General features: G+C 60.5%; 2 protein-coding genes across 2 annotated transcripts in view; one reads left to right on the plus strand and one right to left on the minus strand.

Moving 5' to 3' along the window:
• FARP2 (FERM, ARH/RhoGEF and pleckstrin domain protein 2) overlaps nucleotides 1–10,981 on the plus strand; it is a 107,146-nt gene extending 96,165 nt beyond the window's left edge. Inside the window, exons 19-27 of the mRNA XM_027766999.1 lie at nucleotides 1,957–2,087; nucleotides 5,899–5,967; nucleotides 6,521–6,610; nucleotides 8,025–8,107; nucleotides 8,706–8,821; nucleotides 9,088–9,251; nucleotides 9,864–9,971; nucleotides 10,104–10,255; nucleotides 10,407–10,981. Of these exons, the coding sequence (XP_027622800.1) occupies nucleotides 1,957–2,087; nucleotides 5,899–5,967; nucleotides 6,521–6,610; nucleotides 8,025–8,107; nucleotides 8,706–8,821; nucleotides 9,088–9,251; nucleotides 9,864–9,971; nucleotides 10,104–10,255; nucleotides 10,407–10,503 (1,010 nt within the window). The 3' untranslated portion in view covers nucleotides 10,504–10,981. The remainder of the gene's footprint in view (nucleotides 1–1,956; nucleotides 2,088–5,898; nucleotides 5,968–6,520; nucleotides 6,611–8,024; nucleotides 8,108–8,705; nucleotides 8,822–9,087; nucleotides 9,252–9,863; nucleotides 9,972–10,103; nucleotides 10,256–10,406) is intronic.
• A 140-nt stretch (nucleotides 10,982–11,121) lies between these two features.
• STK25 (serine/threonine kinase 25) lies at nucleotides 11,122–16,059 on the minus strand. Its single transcript, XM_014582807.2, has 10 exons — nucleotides 15,831–16,059; nucleotides 15,322–15,378; nucleotides 14,769–14,877; nucleotides 14,309–14,466; nucleotides 14,044–14,229; nucleotides 13,730–13,875; nucleotides 13,494–13,608; nucleotides 13,232–13,303; nucleotides 11,853–11,986; nucleotides 11,122–11,505 (listed from the first exon to the last, which is right to left on the minus strand). The coding sequence occupies exons 2-10, from the start codon at nucleotides 15,355–15,357 to the stop codon at nucleotides 11,466–11,468; spliced, it is 996 nt and encodes a 331-aa protein (XP_014438293.1). The 5' UTR covers nucleotides 15,358–15,378; nucleotides 15,831–16,059; the 3' UTR covers nucleotides 11,122–11,465.
• Between the last annotated feature and the right edge of the window lie 519 nt (nucleotides 16,060–16,578).

The following is a 16,578-nucleotide window of genomic DNA, read 5'->3' on the forward strand; positions in this document are numbered from 1 at the left end:
CCCTTCCCCCTCCCCCAGTGGACCCACCTCCCCCAGGTCCCCAAGCTCCTGTCCCCACCTCCCCCAGCAGACACTCCCCATCGCAAAAATCTCTCTCCATGGAAGTAACTAGTGGGAACAGCAGTTGGCATAATGGCTATGTCGCTGGACTCTCATGTAGTCGACCGCGGTTCAAGTCCCGGACCTGGTGGCTTAGACTCACCCCGAGTGGTGTGCGTGCGTGCCCAAGATCCCAAGAGGAGAATGGAGGAGAAGGGATTGCGGCATGGCCATACCCCTGGGGGTGATTTCTCACTTCATCTCTCTGGCAAGCACACATGACCTATAACAAAAACCTCTCCACAAAAAAACTCTTCAAAAAAAAAGGAACTGGTGGGCTTGGCCCCTACCCTCACAGAGATGGCTGACTTAGATTATTTAAAGAGCAGTGAGTCATTTCCCTAAAGAACAGAAACTGAGACCAGCAGGTGGCGAAATGGCTATGTCACTGGACTCCATGTAGTCAGCCGCAGTTTGAGTCCCGGACCCGGTGGCTTAAACTCACTCTGGGCGCATGTGCGTGCATACCCAAGATCCCAAGAGGAGAATGGAGGAGGAGGGATTGTGGCGTGGCCATCCCTCCTGGGGGGTGATTTCTCGCTTTCTATCTCTCTGTCTCTCTCTGTCTGTCTGGCGAGCACACGCGCCATATAGTGAAAACCTCTCAAAAAAAAAAAACAGACGCTGAGACCAGCCGGTGGCGTGGTGGTTAGGCCTGGACTCACACATGGCCATGGTCTGAGCTCCAAGCCCTCCTTGTGGCCTGCCTTCTCATTTTCCCTTCCTCTCTCTCTCTCTCTCTCTCTGGTCAAACTGAAAAATAATAACAGGGGCTGGCAAGTGGCATGGTGGTTAGGGGTGTTGGACTCTCGCATGACTGACCGCAGTTCGAGTCCCGGACCTGGCAGCTTGCTTTCTCACTTTCCCTTGCACTCTGTATATATAGATACCTCTCTGGTCAAATTAAAATAAATAAATGAATAAATGGATAAATGAAGTTAAATAAATAATTCTTTAATTCGTTAAAAATAATAATAATAACAGGGACAAGCAGATGGCATAATGGACTCACATATAGTCGACTGTGGTTCGAGTCCTGATCTTGGTGGCTTAAAACTCATGCTGGCTGCGTGCGCATGCGTGCCCAAGATCCCAACAGGAGAATGGAGGAGAAGGGAGTGTGGTGTGGCCATCCTCCTGGGGGTGGTTTCTTGTTTTCTGTCTCTCTGTCTCTGTCTCTCCATTGAGTGCATGGACCCTATAGGAAAAATCTAAAATAATAATAATAGCAAATGAAATTAAATAAGTAAATAATAATTTTTTTTAAAAAAGAACAAAGGGACCAGCAGTTGGAGTAATGGCTATGTCGCTGGACTCCCATGTAGTCGACCGTGGTTTGAGTCCTAGACCTGGTGGCTTAAAATCACCCCAGGCGCATGTGCATGCGTGCCCAAGATCCCGAGAGGAGAATGGAGAAGAAGGGATTGTGGCGTGGCCATCCCCCCTGGGGGGTGATCTCTCGCTTTCTGTCTCTCTGTCTCTCTGTCTCTCTCTTTCTGTCTCTCTGTCTCTGTCTTTCTGTCTCTCTGTCTTTCTGGCATGTCAATGTCCTACCTCTCAAAAAAAAAATGAACAAAAATCTATTTCCATAAGTTAACTCATTATTTACAAAACTGACCTTCTCTTATACAAGCAGAGGCTGGTTAGTCAATAATTGGGGTGCAGAGTCACAGTCCAGGGCTGCATCCAGGAGCCTGTCCTTGCTAAGCCAGGCCTGGAGGCTCGATTTAGCTGCTGCAGCCCTGCAAGAAGGCCCTCGCAAGTGTGCCACAAGAAGTCAAGTCCCCGTCGCAGGTTGGAGAGGGAGGGTCTTGCCTGCACCGCCTGGTGCCAGCCCTCAGCAGTTTCTCCTCGCAGACGCCCTGGCAGCCATCACAGAGGTGACCTCCAGGCTCCAGCCCAGCCTCGCACACCTAGAGAACCTGCAGACGCTGACCGAGCTGCAGCGAGGCCTGGCCGGCATGGAGGGCCTCATCGTTCCAGGGAGGGTGAGTGTCTGTGCCTCGGGAAAGTTTCTGCTGAGTACTTCTCTTCTTAATCAAGATAGAACCCCGCCCCATAAAGCGTGCCCTGTGGGGCCAGCGGTGGTGTATGGGTTAAGGCACTGGACTCCCACGTAGCCAACCATGGTTTGAGTCTCAGATCTGGTGGCTTGAAAATCACGCCAGGCACATGTGCACGTGTGCATGTCTAAAATCCCAGGAGGAGAGTGGAGGAGAAGGGATTGCAGTGTGGCCATCCCCCGGGGCTAACTTCTCACTTTCCTCTCACTATCTGGCTCCTCTAGTGAGCGCATGCGCGCTATGGCAAAAACCTTAAAAAGAAAAAACGCACCCTTTCTAGAGTGCTATTCAGTGGTTTTTAGTCATGGGGTTGTGCACCACTGTCACCATCTAATCCAGAACATTCCCACACCCCAGGAGGAGCCCCTCCCCCACCAGCCATCACCTCCCCGCCCCAACAGCCACTGACCTGCTTCCGGTCTGAGCGCCTGCTCTGGGACGCCCCCCAGTGGAGTCCCACCTCGTGTAGCCTTGCGTGTCAGGCCCCGCTCAGCACGATGTGCTCAAGGCTGGTCTATGTCGCATCCCTATGGCCAGAGAATGGGCCGTGCCCCTCTGTTTCTGCGGCAAAGTCACATCCCTCCCGATGTCCCACCTTCACCTGCCCACCTGTCAGTGCACACTGGGCCACACTCCCACTTGGCTGTTAGGGGTCACGTGGCTGTGAACCTTCCTGCATGAACGTTACCTGGACGTGTGCTGAGTTATCTCTGGAATTGCTGAGTCACAGGGTACTCCGAGTGTAACCTTACTTTTGTTTTTAATTTGCTGTAAAGCACATGTGCTCGCTGGAGACAGACACAGAGACAGGAGAGGAAGTGAGAGAACACGTCCCAGGGATTAGCCACATCGTAATCCCTTTTCCTCTGGGGATCTTGGGAGCACGCGCACTATCCCCTGGCATTCTCCGAACCCCCTTGAACTGCACAGTTAGCCCTCTGGATCCAGCCACCCTCAGCCGCACACCAGCGGCCGGCCCATCTGTGTGCAGCATCTGAAGAGGCCGCACACTGCTTGCCACGGGGCTGCAGCACATGGCGTCCCCTCACAGGGCGCAGTGGCCGGGCTGCCCATACCTTCCTTGTGTGTTACGTCCAGACGTCGGGGGGTCGGGGGCGCTGTCTGGTGGTGGAGCTGAGCGCCTTCTTGGTTTATGGTAGAGTTTGGCGGTAACCACGGTCACAGAGGACCAAGCCGTTGTTCGCATGGCACCTAGTGCACGGAGGCTCTGGCCAGACGGTGCTGTAGACCCCTTTGTTAGACCCTGCGGGGAGGGCGAGACCCTTCAGATCCTTTGCCCACCTTTTAGTTTATTCAGTATATATAAAGAACTCTGAAAAGTCTACAGTAAAAGGAAAACTCACTGAAAACTCATTGAATTTTATGAATTTTTCATGAATTCTGACTACCAGATCCTTATCAGAATGACTTGCAGGTATTTCTCCCACTCTGTGGGTTGTGTTTTCACTTTCTTGATGGTATTATTTACAACACAAAAGTTTTCAATTTTGGTAAAATCCAATTTATATATTTATCTTTCGTTGCTTGTGTCTTAGGCATCATATCTAGAACCCTAACCCTAAGCCAGTATGAAGATTAGCCCTGTTTCATAACTGGGTCACTAGAAAAGTCTTGACATATTTTCTGGTTTTCTTTGCGAAAATGCATCATGACTTTTCTGATCACCCAACAGTTGTATATATTTAGCTCCCATATTTAGTCTTTGATCCACTGTGAGTTAATTTTCATATGTAGAGACCCAGTTGTCCCACACCATGTATTGAGTTGTCTTGGTGACCTTGTGGGAAAAGCCAACAGACTGCAGATACACGGGTTTCTTTCTGGACTTGCAGTTCTCCCCACGGCGTTTACATCAACTGTGCTGCTTACTTTGTGAGAACTCAATACTGTCAACATAAAATTTAGAGGCCAGCTGGTGGCGTGGTGGTTAAGGCACCGGACTCTCACATGGCTGACCCCAGTTCGAGTCTTGGGCCTGCTAGCTTGAAAAATCACCACTGCGTGTGTGCTCAAAATCCCAGGAGTAGAGTGAAGAAGGGATTGCAACATGGCCGTCTCCCCAGGGGGGATTTCTCACTTTCCCTTTCATTCTCTCTCTCTCATCTCTCTCTGTGTCTCTCCGGCAAATGCATGTGCACTCTTTAAAGGTTTAAAAGCCTTTTAAACAAAATTGCATGGAAATGTTTCCCGTGTGTACAGACACATTTCAGTGTGTAGTAGAGAATGTGTGTATAAACTCTCTCTGTGTTAGTCCTGTTAGGAAAGAGCCTTGCGAACGTGGGCCTGCAAGCCCAAAAAATTCATTAAGGTCTCCGAGCACTGAAGTGGGGCCTTCCAGCACGTGAGGGCCACGCTCTTCTGTGTCCCTCCTGGGCCTCAGAGCTCTGAGCTAGGACCGCTGGCTGGGCGCTCCTGGACTGGGGCTCATGTCACATGTCCCTTCTCACCTGTGCCCTGAGTGTCTCCGAGATGGTGGCCCCGGAGGACAGTCACTGAAGAGCCAAGCAAATGACAGTAGCTACATGGGGGCAGTAGTGGAGTGAGGGCTCTGGAGCCAAGGCTCAGACCCACGCTCTCCACCTGCCTGGCACGCTGCTCACTCCCCGACACAGGTCCTGGTGAGCTGGGGTCTGTGTCGGCTGCTCTGCCCGGGGCCTGGCATGAAGCAGGCAGGCGCTGCTGCCATCATCATTATGCCAGAACCCTCTCCGTCTGATCTCTGTAGGTTACACACATGTGTCAGGACACTCAGGGACAGAAACCACACTAGTTCTTTTGAGCAGAGGAATTTCATAGCAAGGAGTAATGGGCCAGCCCCACAGCCTAACAGTTAAGGAGCTAGGGATCTCACAGCCAACTGCAGTTCAAATCCCAGCCTCAGCAGCTCGGAAAACATGCCAGACATCATGTGTGCGCGAGTGCCCCAAAACCCAAAAGGATGAAGAAGTGGAGGAGGAGGGATTGTGGCATAACCACACCCACTGGGTGGCGCTGCCTCTCCGTCTGCCTGTCTCATGAGTGCATGCAGCCTCTGGCCATTAAAAAAGCAGCACCAGAACGGCAGGGCTGTGTGAGGTCCGTAACCTGCCCCGAGAGCCAGGGGCTGTGAAGAGAGGCGCGGTGCCGCAACCCCAGGCTAGGGGCACTGCTCTGGGAGGACCTGTGGGCCTGGGCCACGCGCCTGGGCAAAGGCGCGGCAGCAGGGACGACCACACGGCCAGCCCATCTCCGGGCTGCCAGGGTGGGAAATGGTAGGCGACATTTATTTCGCCCAAAGGAACTGCGGCTGCCGGGGCAGGCGGACGGCTGGGCAGCTCCCAGGGAACAGCACAGTGGGCCACACGGGCTCGGGGCAACAAGCTCACCCGTCTATCTGAAAGGGACAGGGTAGAGGGGCTGCACTCTCCCTGCCTGCCGTCAGCACAGGGAGGCAGGGCCTGTGTGGTGATGCTGTGAGCTCTGGGAAGTAAGGGTGGGGGTCTCTCCAGAGTCCTGGAGACAAGGCCAGGCCCTGGGTGGGTGGGGGTGTGTGCAGCGGGAGGGGCAGCCCCCCCCCTTCCCACAGGCCAGGCAGCCCTGACAGCCCCTAGGAGACAGGGCTCCAGGACAGTCTAGGGGCCGGGGCCTGCTTGGGAGGCTGTGTGGAGCAGCAGCGCCCGCTTGCCTGGCCCATTCGCCAAGCTCCTGGCAGGTCAGGGCCGTCTCTGTCTTGCAGGAACTCCTCCGTGAGGGCTGCCTGCTCAAGCTCACCAAGAAGGGCCTTCAACAGAGGATGTTCTTCCTGGTAGGTCCCCCGAGCCACTGACGGGGTGTGGTTGCCCGAGTGGTGTGTGGGCTCTGAGGGCAGCTGTGCATGGCGGTCGGTCCTACAGGGGAGTGAGGGCCCGGCGGGCAGTGGGTCAGGAGCAGGGAAGGATGTGCGTTTGCAGAGGCTACAGGACGGCTGTCCATGCCCCGGAGGAACAGGCGCATCCCCGTCCTGGCCAGGGTGTCAGAAAGGTTTTCTGCTGGCCGGGGCTCTGGGACTGAGGACAAGCCAGTGTGTTCTTGCTCCCGCCATGTCCCCTCTGGCCAGAGCCCTCCTAACGCCTGGTTTCTTGATCTGGCTAGTGGGTCCCAATCTGAGCCACCTGAAGGGGAGGCAACTGAGCCCAGCTGGAGCGGCTGGGGCTGGCCCAAGAGCTCAGCTGGCCTGTGGGGCTCTTGCTTGCCTGCGCAGACTGCCGGACAGCCCCTCCCGAGCAAAGCACCTCCAGCCAGCCGGATAAGGCGCCAGCTGGGCTCCGGAGTGTGGCGGGGTGTCCCGCATGGCCACACTCTGAAGCCCCGCCTCTCAGTTCTCAGACGTGCTGCTGTACACGAGTGATAGTGTCCCGGGGGCCGGCCACTTCCGGATCCGGGGCCTCCTTCCACTCCGGGGCATGCTGGTGAGTGTGGCAGGCCAACGTGGCAGGCTGTGGCCTGGGGCTCTGGGCTGCTGCGTGCTGACTCCCTCCCACGGGGGTGAACCCAGTCCCTGTCCAGGGGCCCTGCTTGCCCTTAATGCCAGCCCGCAGCACAGGCGGCCCCAGCCCAAGCAGAGGAGCCATCACAGCACGCACGGCTCAGGGCTGCCTTCTCACCGGGGTGGTGGTGGTGGGGCTCCTGTCGCCAGCTAGTCACAGGCTTTGTGGACGAGGGCTACTGTCGTGGCTCACACTCAGGGTGCCACTCACGTCCTCCTGTGCCCACACGCGGGTCAGGGAAAGCGCAGTGCTGCACCCTCCCCGTGGCCGCTGCTTGGCCTCGGCCTTCATGGCTAGTGCTGGTGGCTGAAGACACTCCTGGGAGGTCAGAGACCGCTTCACACCGGCCTCGGGTGCCCTCGTGTGCTGGGATGCCACGCGTGGGCTCTGCCACAGAGGCGTCACGGCCGTGGTGCACCTGATCGCCATGACTGTGCTCACAGCCCCGCCAGGCTCACCCACAGCTCGTGGCCGGGGGGTCTGATGCCGGGGGGTCTGATGCCGGCCCTGCTGGCCCTCTCGGGCTACGTGTTCTCCCGCTCACAGGCTTTCAAGCCGGGCCGGTGGCGCCCCATTCTAGGAGGGGTCAGACCGAGGCCTGCTCTGCCAGCGGCCACTGGACACAGGCTGGGACCGAAGCGCACTTTCTAAAGTTACGCCTGCCTCACAGAGGAGTCCTGGGGGTGTGAAAGCAAAGTCACTCCCAAGTTCACAGCTAGTAGGGGCTGGCATGGCAACTCGCCCTGCGCCTGCCTGGAGGGCCGCCTTCCGTGCGTGTTGTGCCCCAACCCGGGCACCCCTCCTGCAGCGACAGGCTGGGCGCAACGTCCGTCCCAGGATCACAGACGACACTGGCAGCCCTCTGCCTTTCTCCATGTCCTTCACGCTGTCCCTGAAGTGAATGCCAAAGTGTAGCAGACGGGACAGTGAGTGTGACTTTTTTTCAAGATACTATTTAATTTTATTATCATTACCATTACTTAAATTTGGCTAGAGAGAGAGGGAAAGTGAGAAAGCAAGCCACCAGGTCCAGGACTCAAACTGCAGTCAACCATGTGGGAGTCCAACACCTTAACCACCATACTGCCCCGCTGTCCGCCCCGTTCACCTTGAGCTCAGTGCTGCCCCCTTTGCTTGATTTTCAGCTGATGGTGCTGGACCCTCCGGTAAGTAGCGGTGCCTGGGCGGCAGCTGCCCAGCAGGACCCTGTGCCCCTGTGCCCCTGCAGCCCACAGGCCTTGGACAGCACAGGCTTCCAAGCTGGCAGCCCGTATCAGCCCCGGGCGTAGGCCCAGCCCGTCCTCCCGGGCCCAACACCGCCTCTCTGCCCTGGCAGGTGGAGGAGAGCGAGAGCCAGTGGTCTGTCCCGCACTGCTTCACCATCTACACGGCTCAGAAGACGGTCGTGGTCGCTGCCAGGTATCCGTCCTCAGGAGGCGGGGCTTCCATCAGGCTGAGTGCCCTTAAGTGAGGGTGGCCTGGGCTCTGCTCGGGGGGGCAGACCCTCACAGCAAGGGGGAGATGCCTGGCTGGTAGGGGCCACGCTGGACTCTACCCTGCCCCAGAAGCCATGCGGCCATGCGGGAGGCAGGCCAGACCCCAGCATGGGAGCAGATGTGTCTCTCCCCCAGACCTAGTCGCCACAGAGGTGGCACTGAGCTCACTGGGTGGCCATGGCACAGGCAGTCCAGCCACAACCCCAGCACCTGGCTATGCTGTGAGGGTCCCTCAGTGGGCGCCAGAGAGCACAGGGCACTAGATCCCTGCAGGACTGTCAAGTCAGGCAGCCCTTGTGCCAGCTCAACCCTGCAGAGACCGGGCGAGCCTGGGTCACCGCCTCCCCAGGTCTCTGCTATCCCTGCCCGGGCTGCCGCCTCCCCAGGTCTCTGCTGTCCCTGCCTGGGTCGTAGCCTCCCCAGGTCTCTGCTGTCCCTGCCCGGGTTGCGCAGGGATGGGACAGGTCTTGACCTCTGGCTTTCGCCTGAGGCCAGCACTGAACCCTGGTCCTTGCCCCCAGCACACGGTGGGAGAAGCAGAAGTGGGTGCTGGACCTGAACAACGCCATCCAGGCAGCCAAGAGTGGTGGTGACACGTCCCCAGCACTGCCAGGCAGCACGCATGCCCACCCCTCTAGTGAGTTCTGCCCGAGCCCCTGCCAAGGCCTCCCATGCCCGGGATGCAGCCCTGGAGTCGTCTTCCCGGCTCAGCCCGTCCAAGGGCCCGCGCTCCGGTCCAGGAGGACGGTCATGGCCACACCCTGGGTCCTGTGGCCTCACCGGGGTCCACCTGCTGTCCCAGTACTAGGCCCCCTGCTTCCCAGGGGTGCTGGGGCCCCTTGCCCTGCTCCCGAGCCTGGCCAGCACAGTTCCAGGGACGCTGACGCTGCCAACTTCTCCCAGGACCCACCGATGAGGTCCCTCCAATGCAAGAGTCTGAGGAGGATGCCCTGGGGGCCCGCGGCACCCCAGAGGGACAGAGCCAGCCTCGGGTCAACACCACGATGCATGTGTGCTGGCACCGCAACACCAGCGTGTCCAGGGCGGACCTCGTCGCCGCGGCTGAGGTTCGCTGCCTGCCAGGATGGGGCCCGGGTCCACCAAGAGGCAGGAGGCAGTTGCAGGCCCTGCATCCACCCCAGCCTGCTGAGAAGCCTGGGCAGAGGTGGGGCTTCCGGGCACAGCCCCCGGCCCTGTCACCACACCTGCACCCACGCCTGTGCCCCTCTGTTCCCCAAACGGCCTGGCTGTCCTGCACGGGACACATTCCCCCTCCAAAGCCTGGCCCTCCAGCTGGAGCCTCCACCCAGCCCAGGTGGTCCTGGGGTGGGTCAGGACATGGCTTCTTGCTGGTCCAGGGCACCCCACTCACTTTAGAGACCATGTGGACCTGAGTCCAACTGTGTGACACCAGTGGCAGGCGGCTGGGGAGCTGAGGGACACCAGGCACTAGGACAGGGCTGAGTGGGGCCTTCGGGAGTACGCTGTCTACAGGCCCCTCCTGGCCGCTCGCCGGTTTGGAAGTGGTGGTGTCATCAGCACGCTTGGTGCCCACGGCCAGGCCGGTGACGGAAGCTGCCTGTGGGGTGTGACGTGTTGTGGAACCGCTGCGAGGCTGGGGTGCTGGGAGGGCTGCTTGGGGCTGGGTGGTGGCCAGTGCTCTCACGCTCTGCTTGCAGAACCAGCTCTCGGGGTACCTGCTGAGGAAGTTCAAGAACAGCCACGGCTGGCAGAGGCTGTGGGTGGTCTTCACCAACTTCTGCCTGTTCTTCTACAAAACCCACCAGGTAGGAGGCTCTGAGCCCTACCCCACGCCGAGTCCCGACGGGCCTCCATGGAGGGGGTGCAGGGAGCACTGGAGAGGCTGGGAGGCTGGTGGCAGGGTGGGACCTCCACAAGCCCACGGCACCATCTTCCAGGATGACTACCCCCTGGCCAGCCTCCCGCTGCTGGGCTACCACGTGGGCCTCCCCGGCGAGGCCGACGGCATCCACAAGGACTGTGTCTTCAAGCTGCAGTTCAAGTCCCATGTCTACTTCTTCCGGGCAGACAGCAAGTACACACTGAGCAGGTGAGCCCGCCGCCGGCCCACACAGCACTTGGTCTCCCTGAGGGAGGCACCACCACAGCCGCGTCTACGGGCCCTTGCTCTGACCGTGGCCATCCTGCTGGCTCCCAGGAAGCCATCGGCGGCCCCTGGCCTGACGCACCCTTCCTTCTAGGTGGATGGAGGTGATTGAAGCCAGCAGCTCGCCTGGGCGGCCCCCGGGTGCCACCCAGGATGGTGGTCCACACGCCCTCTCAGGGCTCGAGGAATGAATGAAGCTCGTCCTGCCCAGGGCAGGCTGCGACCTGTGGGGTGTGGGCAGCGGTCTCCCTGTCTCAGCGGCCCTCTAGCACCAGCAGCGTGGGCAGGCCTCATGGCCCTGGTCAGGTGGGGCCCACACTGCCAGGACCCCAGGAGAATACCCACGTCCAGAGCTCGGAGATGACCCTCTCCACAGCAGGATCCCACTGAGGCTGACCTGGAGCCATGCTTAGGCCTGGTGGCAGCCAGGCAGGGGCTTTGGGGACCTGAGAGGGGCAGAGCCCCACTGTCCAGCAGTCCTGCCTTTGGGATGGGGGTGTAAAGGTGGAACTCTGGCAGGACCCTGCCCAGGGCTGTCCTGAAGCACAGCTACATGCGGGTCTAGCAGAACCTCCCTGGTTCCCACCCAAGTCCTCTGCATATGGGTTGGGAGGCCCTACCCCGCACCGGGCACTCCCCACCAGCTGGAGGTAGCGTGGGGTACTCCTGTTTGTATGAAGCTGGAGATAAACCACATCCAACCAGAGGGCCCTCTGCATCACACAGCCAGGCTCAGGGCCCGTGCTGGGACGAGGACTCGAGGCCGTAGGGGACGACCCCCTACAGGAACTGGATGGGCCCAGCCTGTCTCCAAGTCAGGTGTTTATTGAAAGGGGCGAGGCCTTTCAGCGCTCTGTGGACACGCACGCGGCACCACAGTGCTCCAGGAGACAGCAGTTCGGTTTTCTCAGACACATCCTGGGTGACACGAGCACTTACGGGAAGGAACCTGGTTAACGCAGGCCAACCTATGCCCACCCCAGCCGGGCTGCCCGCGAGTCCCCACGGGAAGGTGGGCCGCCCGCTGCGGGGGCAGGAGGGGACATGGGCTGGCACGTAGGCAGCAGGCTGAGGCGTCCTCGCAGTCACCGCACAGCACAGGGCCTCCCACGCCGGCCTGGCTCTCTGCAGCCCTTGGCGTGGCCACGACGCTTCAGCGGGTCGACGTCAGGTGGTTTCTGTTATGTGAAAACCTGCAAGGGGAAGAGCTCGATGCCGCTCTGCCCGGACACGGGCCCTGAGCAGCTCTGGGGGCTGTGACGGGACCCCAACATGCTGGGTGAGGACACCCACGGCATGGGGCCTGGGTCGGGAGCCCAGCACTGTGCACAGCTCCTGGCATCTAAGGCCCCACAGGAAGCCCACCAGTGAGGGGTGGGCCGAGGTTCCGCCCCACCAGACCAGGCCCTGCGAGGCCTGCCCACTAGTCTCTCAAAGCCCAAGTGGACCAGGTCGGAGCAGATACCAACAAGGAGGACCCGCCGCCGCCCGCCACCCGCCAAGGCAAGATGGCAGCAGGGCGCGGCTCGGCCAGCCTCACCGCTGCACGCGTTCCACCAGGTGCACCACGAGCTTGTCTGCAATGCCAGGGCAGGACTCCTCGGCCAGGCTGAAGGCGTTCTCCAGCTCCTGCAGCGCCCCCGCACCGCCACCCTGCTTGTGCTTCTCTCTGAGCTGTGGGGAGCCCTGGTCTGAGCACAGCCCCAGCTCTGCCCAGCTTGGGCAGCCTGTTCCGTTCACGTGTCGGAGGCTGCGGGGCCCTCCGGAGAGCTGCACGTGGCACGGGGCAGGCAGTATGCCCCCCCTGGTCGATGGGAGCCCCCTGCCTTCCCCTACACACAGGGACTCAGGTCTCAAGGAGACCAAGTGGCTTCCTCTCACTGAGGCTCACAAAAGCAATCACAGACCCAGACAGATTTAAACACAGCCTCTGGGACCAGCAGGTGACATGGTGGTTAAGGCGCTAGACTCCTACGTGGCTAACCGTGGTTCGAGTCTAGGACCTGGTGGCTTTCTCTTTCTCTCTCTCTCTCACGAGCACAGGAGCACTACAGCAAATTAACAATAAATAAAAGTCATTAAAAAGTAAAATGCAAAGTAAAAATACCAGCACAAGATCCAGCGGGTAAGTGGTGGTGATGGCACTAGACACCCGCCTCAACAGTGGCTTGAGGCCCAGACCCAGTCACTTGAAAACCACAGTGTGCGTGTGCGTGCACTGCCCAGGACCCCAAAAGAACGGGGGAGAGGGACTGCAGCATGGCCACCCCAGGGATAGTTCTCACTTTCCCTCTTTTCCCAGCAACTGCATGGCCTTAATTACAAACAAACCAACCAAAAAAAGCCCAGAAACTCCCGGAATGCACCGCACAGACACCCCGGTGCCAGTCTTGGCTGGGACCTAGTCACAGACAAAGCACCTCACAGCTGGGGCACTGCCCCCTAGGGGCAAGACCAGAACCAGCCAAGGGTCTGCTGCTGCTCTACCACACAAAGGGAGGTCCCACGTGGTCAGCCTCTGCCCGTGTAATGAAGGGCGTGCTGCCCCCTCCCCAAGCTTCATGTCCAGGATGGTGACAGTCACAGGACCACCAGGGGGTCAGCTACAGACCTCGCTGTCCTGGGACCAACTCCCCAAATCAACAACAAACCATCCCTGCTCCCTCTCTGCACCCGGGCCCTAACCAATTCGCTCTCAAAGCTGTGACAGGCTGGTTCTCATTCAAGCCACGCCGGGACCCTGGCATATCTTGGCAGGTCTCAGAACACAGAAAAGTCAGTTGGACAGTCTGGCTGGTTAGCATTCTTCCTCCCAAGACCCCGGCCTCCAAGCCTAAGCAATGTCTGGCTGGAGACAGACGCTGGCCAGAGGAGCCCTGTACCGAGGGCCAGCCGGCGCACGGCAGCACGAACCCTCACCTCTCCGAAGACAGGCCGGACCAGCGTGGACAGACACTGGGACCGCGGCTGTCTCTTGACGGGCTCCGAGGGCTAAGGGGGAGTGAGACACATGACGATCACAGTGGGCCACCACCCCATTTCTGGCCCCCATGAGGGTCAAGGCCAGTCCCAGTGGGCCCAGCACCCTCTGCCCGCCTTCCCAAGCTCCATGGCACCAATCCTGGGCAGACAGAGCCCCAGAGCCTGCTGTCCCCAGGGCCAAGACAGAGAAGGGACAGACCTTCTGTGAGCCGTGCAGGCCTGACCCCTTGTGCAGCTTGCTGTGTGGACTGGGCCGGATGGTGGGGGGAAACGTCCAGACGGGGCCCTGTTCCCCATCCTCAGCCTCGCCATCGCTGTGGAGGACAACGCGTCACAGCGCTGCAAGGACCGAGGGGTGCCACAGCGGTCCTGTCCTGTGGCTCACGGGGGCATTGGGGACCCCGCCACTGCACCCATGACGATGGGCAGGCCTACATGTCAGAGTCCTCGGAGCTGGACTCTTCACCGTGGCCCTCCGACTTCCAGCGCTTGTAGCGGTCGATGAGCTCGGTGAGGAAGGAGGTCTTCTTGGTGTGGCGTGTGATGAACTTGTGCTTGAGGAGCTCCTTGGCCGTGGGCCGCTGCAGGGCACACGTGTCAGACGCCAGCACAGCCAGGCCCCGCTCACGGGCACACAGGCAGGCCACAGCCGGGGCGGGGGTCCCAGTGTAGGGGGAGGCCATGCCCCACGCCGTGCCACCTGAGCGGATGCCCTATGACCCCCCGAGCCCAGCCGCTAGGGGCCTTACGAATCGTGGGTCCTTGTTGAGGCAGGCCTCCACGAAGTCCTTGAAGGGCTTGCTGTGTTGGCCCTCCAGTGCAGGTGGGCTGTTCTTGGGGATCAGGAACAGGACGCGCATGGGGTGCAGGTCAGAGTTGGGCGGCTCCCCCTTGGCCAGCTCGATGGCTGTGATCCCCAGGGACCAGATGTCGGCCTGGACAGAGTCACGCAGACAGACGCTGTGCAGCAGCCAGCCGCACCACGCCACGCCTGCACGTGTGCCCTACACCCACCTTGAAGTCATAGGCCGACTGCTTGATGACCTCAGGCGCCATCCAGAAGGGGGTGCCCACGAACGTGTTCCTCTTGATCTGGGTGTCCGTGAGCTGCCCCGCCACCCCGAAGTCCGCCAGCTTCACGTCCCCCTGCTCCGAGAGCAGCACGTTGGCAGCTGTTCAACAGAGACGGCAGGCCTCAGCCTCGCTCCTGGCAGGATGGCATCCCGGGCAACACCCGCACGCTGACCGGCACAACTCTGAGCACTGCACGGCCAGTCAGTTCCCCGGGAACGCCCGGCTGCGGCACACACGGGCCACCAGGGCCCCGACTCCAGCAGCAGCCCACGCCCAGAGGTCCGCAGTTCTGGTTTCAGTCAGATCCCGCCCCACCCCAGGGTCCACTGGTTCCGACATCCAGGGTATGGGACCAGGTGGAGGCCGCCAACGCCCACCCTGCTGTGGCCCGGGCCCCCACCTTTGATGTCCCGGTGGATCTTGCGCTCTGAGTGTAGGTAGTCCAGGCCCTTCAGGATCTCGCGCAGGATGGTGGCGATGTAGGCCTCCTCCAGGGGGCCCGGCTTCAGCTGAGGAAGGCGCACATGGGCCTCGGCTGCTGCCCCATGGCCCAGGCCTGTGCTCACCCACCTCACCAACAGGGCAGGTACCCCCGAGGGGTCGGGCTGGTGTTTCCCAACTAAGTCCTGCATGCTGACGCGGTCTGAGGGTGGGGCGGGCTCTCCCTAACCATGCTCCACCTTCACCTGTGAGCCTGACCCATGAGCGCGGGGTCCTGGCCTGTCTGCAGGGACACCGCCCACCCTCTCAAGCTGGCAGGGGTCCAGGACCTCTCTCGGCACCCCCGGGCAGGACCACCCAAGACAGGTGTCTGGGCTGAAAGTTCCTGCTTTGACATCTACATGCTTGGACACTGAAGGCAGGGTGGCCCAGGGGAGCCCGAGCCAAGGCTGGCAGGCCCAGGAGGCACATGCCACCCCCAGGCCAGTTGCCCGCGTGGGAATACGCCTCACCAGGTCCAGCGCAGAGCCGCCGCCCAGGTACTCCATGATAATCCACAGCTTGGTGCTCTGGGGCCAGAGAGACGCGTCAGCACCGGGCCGAGGGCAACCACACAGCGCCGTGCTGGGCCCCACAGCAAAGGCCAGCGTCTCCCAGGGCCCCAGCACAGGGCAGAGCAGAGGGAAGCCCCTCACCAGCACCCAGTCCCTGGGCCAGAAGACGGCACGCCCAGTCAGCACAAGACCGGCACCAGCATTCCCCCAACAGGCCTCCCCCACCCCTGTGGTGACCACTGCCAGGACACGGCCAGACAGGACTGGGCACTGGGCTCCACCTGCAGCCCCGCCGCATGCTCCCAGCAGTGCCCATGGCAACCTCCAGGCGCGGGCACTGCCCCGGACACCATGGCCACCCTCGGGAGACCACACGTCTGCCCGGCCGTCACTTCCTGGAGGCCTGCTGTGTCCCGAGGCGGGGAGACGCCCTTGCACCCAGCCCACGGAGATCCGGCCGGCAGCACCTTCAGGTAGGAGCCGAAGTAGCGGGTGACGTAGGGGCTGTCGCACTGGCTGAGCACGGTGATCTCCTGCTGGATGTCCTCGATCTCGTCCTCCGCCTCCTCCAGGTCGATGATCTTGATGGCCACCACCTCCTTGGTGTGGTTGTCGATGCCCTTGTATACCTCCCCGAACGAGCCCTTGCCGATGCGGTCGAGCTTGGTGAAGAGCTCCTCAGGGTCCACTCGGGAATGCTGCAGGGGCAGGGGTAAGGGCGGAGAGCAGGTGGCGTGGTCGGGGGCAGCCAGGAGCCCAAGGACACCCCGGTGCTTTTCTGGTCTCTTCCAGTCCTGTGCTCAGAGACCCAGAACGTAACCCTGCACACCAGGAGAAAGGCCCTCGGCCAGCTCTGGTGGGCGCAGAACCACCTGGATACCCAGGAAGGCTAAGGGCCGTACTTAGGGACTTTAGTTTTTCTGTGAATCGAAATGACTACAGTAATCTCTACTGGGCCACTGGCGACATGGTGGTGAAGGCAGCTACGGCCCACATGGCCGACCGCAGTGGGAGTCCCAGACGGGCTGGTACCCAGAACCCCAAGAGAAGGGGTGCAGCAAGGCTGCCGGGTGCTTTCTCACTCCTAGCCTTTGTGAGGGCACACGCCCTATAGCAGAACTTAAAACGAAGCTCCAGTTAGAAACAAAGACCCAGCCTGTGTCATCCAAGTCCTCCTGCACTCCTGAAAGCACACCCCTAGAAAGGGCACCCCAG

Source organism: Tupaia chinensis, unplaced genomic scaffold (genome assembly GCF_000334495.1).
Source record: "Tupaia chinensis unplaced genomic scaffold, TupChi_1.0 Scaffold143823_1, whole genome shotgun sequence".
Lineage (NCBI taxonomy): Eukaryota > Metazoa > Chordata > Mammalia > Scandentia > Tupaiidae > Tupaia > Tupaia belangeri.